General features: G+C 46.2%; 1 protein-coding gene across 1 annotated transcript in view; it reads right to left on the bottom strand.

Moving 5' to 3' along the window:
- The window catches only part of LOC109923258 (neuronal acetylcholine receptor subunit alpha-4-like), a 30074-nt gene extending 24314 nt beyond the window's left edge, over positions 1-5760 (bottom strand). Inside the window, exon 1 of the mRNA XM_048608481.1 lies at positions 5727-5760. Within this exon, the coding sequence (XP_048464438.1) occupies positions 5727-5751 (25 nt within the window). The 5' untranslated portion in view covers positions 5752-5760. The remainder of the gene's footprint in view (positions 1-5726) is intronic.
- Between the last annotated feature and the right edge of the window lie 452 nt (positions 5761-6212).

Genomic DNA, 6212 nt, shown 5'->3' with positions numbered 1-6212 from the left:
TCTCTCTCTCTCTATCCTGTCTCTCTCTGTCTCTCTCTGTCCTGTCTGTCTCTCTCTGTCTCTCTCTGTCCTGTCTGTCTCTCTCTATTCTGTCTCTCAGTCTGTAGTCTATTACTGTCTGTCTCTCACTATCCCCGCCTTCCCTTCTCTGTGCCTCTCATTCTGTCTCTTGCTCTCTCCATCCCTGTCTCTCTCTCAGTTCTTCCAGTCCCTGGTAGGAACCGCCTCCTTTCCCATCGGGGTCTGTCCCTCCTTCCTCTGTGATGGCCCCAGTCTCAGTCAGTCAGTTAGCCCGAATAGCCTCTGGAGGGGGAGGAGGAGAGGGAGAGATAGGGGTAGGGGAGACCGAGAGAGGATGAGGAAGGGAGGGAGACGGGGAAGGGGAAGGGTTATCCAGGGGCCCGCAACACTGAACCCAGCTCCCTCCCAGTCTCTGAGTCCCTGCCTGTGTCCGTGCACAATCCCATTCACACAAGGAACTGAAAGGGTGAGATTAAACCAGACACAGCAAACCGTCAACAACTCCACACTCCCAGGAATTATCTGTCTCTCCCTATCTCTGGGGGATAGCCAGGGCTGCCTGTGCTGAGAAAGGGCTCTGTTTGCACAGATAGCTCCGATAAGCCCCTAACCCCAGGGCTATCTTGGAGGAGAGGCATTAAGAGACCCCAGGCTTCCGATTGGAAATGACATTGCAGCGCAGGACTCCACAGCCCCCATAGATTCACTATCTGTGGGTAAACATTACCATTTTCTCGCCTCCTGCTTGCAAAGATAACGCAAAATTACACAAATTACAAAACTGGGAAACTGAAGGACCACAACCTAATTACTGTGTCCAATAATGGGCAATGGACCGGGGATCTCAGTAATCATGGTAATTTCATTTAGAGAGTGGGATCCTTCCTGACCTATTTTATCATTCCTAGAATCCCCATGAGAGGTGGCATATTAAGTTAATCAGATCTGGGTTCATATGATCTTTGTTTGACAAAAATTTAAGGACAGGACATACTTCTTTGAAGTAAAGTTGAAGAGATCTAGGGTGGTCCTGACACTGCACTCCTTTGCAAACTGTATTTCTGTAGTGCCCAGTTTAGTTTTGGCATGAGCACAAGTGAGGTTAGAAAGGTTTCCATTTAGACATACTCAAGGGACTAGCTTTCCAGTGACACCAAGGACAAAGATCAAAGGCACTCGCTGTATTAACAGTGATGGTTGGGAGGAGTTTACTATTGATTGTTCAGAGCATGGTGCATAAAAATGCACCAGGCTCCAAGCCCAGACAAGGTCATGGTGAGGCACAGCAGCAGCAGAAAAAAGGTGGAATACCCTGCTCTCCAGCACACACTGTCCTCAACATCCTGCTGCCCCATGTACCCAAAACATCTGTGGGTCGAGAATTTGATTGTTCAGTCACAACAAGACCCGCAGTCGATATTCACGACTCTGAGTAGACAACATCTTCATATCAAAGGGGCAGCCAAAGACAATGTACTCTCCACCTCAGTCCATTTAGAATCATAGAGCTGTACATCACAGAAACAGACCCTTTGGTCCAACTCATCCATGCTGACCAGATATCCTAAAATAATCTAGTCCCATTTGCCAGCATTTGGCCCATATCCCTCTAAACCCTAACCCTACATATTCATGTACCCATCCAGATCCCTTTTAAATGTTGTAATTGTACCAGCCTCCCCCACTTCGTCTGGCAGCTCATTCCATACACACACCACCCTCTGCATGAAAAAAGTTGCCCTGAGGTCCCTTTTAAATCTTTCCCCTCTCGCCTTAAACCTATGCCCTCTAGTTTTGGATTGGGGAAAAGACCATGTTTATTTACCTTATCCATGTCACTCATGATTTTACAAATCTCTATAAGGTCACCCCTCAGCCTCCAATGCTCCAGGGAACATAGCCCCAGTCTGTTCACCCTCTCCCTATGGGTCAAACTCTCCAACCCTGGAAACATCCTTGTAAATATTATCTGAAACTTTTCAAGTTTCACAACATCCTTCCTATAACAGGGAGACCAGAATTGCACACAGTACTTCAAAAGTGGCCTAACCAATGTCCTGTACAGCTGCAACATGACCTTCCCAACTCCTATACTCAAAGCACGGACCAATAAAGGCAAGCGTACCAAACCCCTTCTTCACTATCCTATCTACCTGAAACTCCACTTTCAAGGAACTATGAACCTAACTATGAACCTGCACTCCAAGGTCTCTTTGTTCAGTGACACTCCCCAGGACCTTACCATTAAGTGTATAAGTCCTGCCCTGATTTGCCTTTCCAAAATGCAGCATCTCACATTTATCTAAATTAAACTCCATCTGCCACTCCTCGGCCCATTGGCCCATCTGATCAAGATCCCGTTGTACTCTGAGGTAACCTTCTTCGCTGTCTACAACACCTCCAATTTTGGTGTCATCTGCAAACTTACTAACTATACCTCCTATGTTCATATCCAAATCATTTCTATAAATGACAAAAAGCAGTGGACCCAGCACCGATCCTTGTGACACACCGCTGGTCACAGGCCTCCAGTCTGAAAAGCAACCCTCCACCAACCCTTCTATTTCTCCTACCTTTGAGCCAGTTCTGTTTAAGGTGGCACAGTGGCACAGTGGTTAGCTCTGCTGCCTCATAGTGCCAGGGACATGGGTTCAATTCCACCCTCAGGCAACTGTCTGTGTGGAGTTTGCACATTCTCCCCGTGTCTGCGTGGGTTTCCTCTCAGTCCAAAGATGTGCAGGCTAGGTAGATTGGCCATGCTAAATTGCCCGTAGTGTTCAGGGATGTGTAGCTTAGGTGGGTTATAGGGGGATGGATCTGGGTGGGATGCTCCAAGGGTCAGTGCAGACTTGTTGGGCCGAAGGGCCTGTTTCCACACTGTAGGGATTCTATAATTCTGTACCCAAATAGCTAGTTCTCCTTGTATTCCATGGGATCTAACCAGTTTTCCATGAGGGACCTTGTCAAATGACTTACAGAAGTCCATATAGATCACATCCATCACTCCGCCCTCATCAATCCTCTTTGTTACTTCCTCAAAAAACTCAATTAAGTTAGTGTGACATGATTTCCCATGCACAAAGCCACATTGACTATCCCTACTCAGTCCTTGCCTTTCTAAATGCATGTAAATCCTGTCCGTCAGGATTCCCTCCAACAACTTGACCACCACTGATGTCTGGCTCACAGGTCTATAGTTCCCTGGCTTTTCCTTACCACCTTTCTTAAATAGTGGCACCACCTTAGCCAACCTCCAGTCTTCCAGCACCTTGCCTGTGGCTATTGATGTTACAAATATCTCAGCCAGGGGCCCAGGAATCACTTCCCTAGCTTCCCACAGAGTTCTAAGGTACACCTGATCAGATCCCAGGGATTTATCGACTTTTATGCATTTTAAGCCGTCCAGTACCTCCTCCTCTGTAATATGGACATTTTTCAAAACATTGTTTTTTATTTCCCCAGATTCCCTATCTTCCACATCCTTCTCCATAGTAAACACTGATGCAAAATACTCGTTTAGTATCTCCCTCATTTCCTGCAATTCCACACACAGGCGGCCTTGCTGATCTTTAAGGGTCCCTATTCTCTTCGAAGTTACCCTTTAGTCCCTAATGTATTTATAAAATATCTTTGGATTCTCCTTAACCTTATTTGCCAAAGGCTATTTCATGTTCCCTTTTTGCTTTCCTGACTTCCCTCTTAAGTATGATCTTACTGCATTTATATTCTTCATGGGATTCACTCGATCTTTGCTGACATGTGCCTCCCACTTTTTTTTGACCAAAATCTCAACTTCTCTAGTCGTCAAGCATTCCCTACACCTACCAGCCTTGCCCTTCACCGTAACAGGGACATACTGTCTCTGGACTCTCATTATCTCATTATTGAAGGCTTCCTATTTTCCGGCCACCCTTTTACCTGCAAACATCCACTCCCAACCAACTTTTGGAAGTTCTTACCTAATACCATCACAACTGGCCTTCCTCCAATTTAAGACTTTAACTTTTAGATCCGGTCTATCCTTTTCCATCACTATTTTAAAACTAATAGAATTATGGTCATTGGACACAAAGTGCTCTCCCACTGACACCTCAATCACCTGCCCTGCCTTATTTTCCAAGTGTAGGTCAAGTTTTGCACCTTCTCCAGTAAGGACATCCACATATGTTTTGAGTCTTTTCTATTTCACGTTAAATTGTATCGCTGATAGGATCACTAATCCAGTATCTCAATCCCTCATCCCTGCCTCTCCTTCCCTTTCATTCTGTTCTTTTATCACAGAGCCATAGAGTCCCTACAGTGAATCCCAACTTTTACAGATGCACCACAGAAAACATACTATCCGGGTGCATAACAGCCTAGTAGGGAAACCTCTGTGCCCAGGACTGTAAGAAACTACAGGAAGTTCTGTGCACAGCCCAGACTATCACAGAAGCCAACCTCCCATCCATAGACTCCATTTACACTTCTCGTTGCCGTGGAAAGGCTACCAACATCATCAAAAACCCCTCCCACCCCAGGAATGCTCTCCTACAACCTCTTCCATCAGGCAGAAATTACAGAAGTTTAAACACATGCACCAACAGGTTCAAGAACCGCTTCTTCCCTGCCGTTATTAGACCACTGAATGGACTTTCTAACTTCAAATAATGTTTATATTGTTAATATTGAGCTTGCTTTGCACACATCCTATGCAGCTGTAATCTGTACGCCTCACTCTGTCTAAACACCCTATTATCTGTATCACCTTGCTTACTATGATCTGCCTGTACTGCTCGCAAAACAAAGCCTTTCACTGTACTTAGGTACAAGTGACTACAATAAATCAATCCAAATCAAATCAGTGTGGTCCCTCTTCTTACCCACCTACCCGCCCTACTCTTGCCGCTGACCAATCCCCACTACCCCCTACCTGCATCCAACCTATCACCACCCCCCTACCTTTCCCCAACCCCATCCATTCTCCCTCCTGCCTCCTTGACCTGTCACAACCTATCCATCTTCTCTCTCACCTAACCGTCTCACCCATTCCACTGACTCCCGCCATTCCCTACCTGCATTCACCTATCACCATCCCACCCATCTTTCCCCAGCCACTCCCCTCCTCTCTCTATTTATCTCCCAGCTCCCTTTACCCTCCATATTTCTGAAGAAGAGTCCCGACCGGAAAACATCAGCTTTCCTGCCCCTCTGATGCTGCCGGGCCTGCTGTATTCCTCCAGCTCCATACTGTGTTATCTCTGACTCCAGCATCTGCAGTTCTTGTTACCTCCGAGTGTGGAAATAGACCACTTAGACTATCGAGTTCACACTGACCCTCCAAAGAGCATCCCACCCTTACCCACCACCCCCTCTGCCAACCCTGACTCTAACCCTATATTTCCCATGGCTAATCCACCCAGACACATGTTATGTCCCACTCTATCCTCTCTCTCACGGGCTAGTAATTTCCAAGTTAACCAGGGTTTGTACCCAGTTAACAAATGCTCTCACCGGAATCCCTTTTCAAAGTCCCTTACTTAAACCCCAGTGTTCCAGACAATTCATAATCCTATCTGCGAACGTCAGGTTTGTGAAAGGCATTTGTGGTGATGCTCCTCCAGTGGTTCTGCCACTTTCAGCTCAATCAATAAAGTCTTGAAATAAAACATGATGTGGAGGCGCCGGTGTTGGACTGGGGTGGACATTGTCATAAATCACATGACACCAGGTTATAGTCCAACAGAGCATAGAACATAGAACAGTAAAGGCCCTTTGGCCCACGATGTTGTGCCGACCTATTATCCTACTAAGATCAAACTACCCTGCATACCCTACATTTTATTATCCTCCAAGTGCCTATCCAAGAGTCGCTTAAATGTCCCTAAAGTATCTGACTCCACTACCACCGCTGGCAGCGCATTCCACACACCCACCACCCTCTGTGTAAAGAACATACCTCTAACATCTCCCCTATACTTTCCTCCAAGCACCTTAAAATTGTGCCCCCTCGTAATAGTCATTTCCGTCCTGGGAAAAACTCTATGGCTATCCACTCTATCTATGCCTCTCATCATCTTGTACACCTCTATCAAGTCACCTCTCATCCTTCTTCGCTCCAATATAGAACAGGTTTATTTGTAATCACAAGACATGAGTCAGGAGTGTGATGGAAGACTGCTTTCTTGCCTGGATGAGTGTAGCTCCAACAA

This window comes from Rhincodon typus, chromosome 19 (genome assembly GCF_021869965.1).
Source record: "Rhincodon typus isolate 14 chromosome 19, sRhiTyp1.1, whole genome shotgun sequence".
In the NCBI taxonomy this organism is placed as follows: domain Eukaryota; kingdom Metazoa; phylum Chordata; class Chondrichthyes; order Orectolobiformes; family Rhincodontidae; genus Rhincodon; species Rhincodon typus.
The sequence above is the reverse complement of the archived record's forward strand: the minus strand, read 5'-3'. Positions and strand labels throughout refer to the sequence as shown.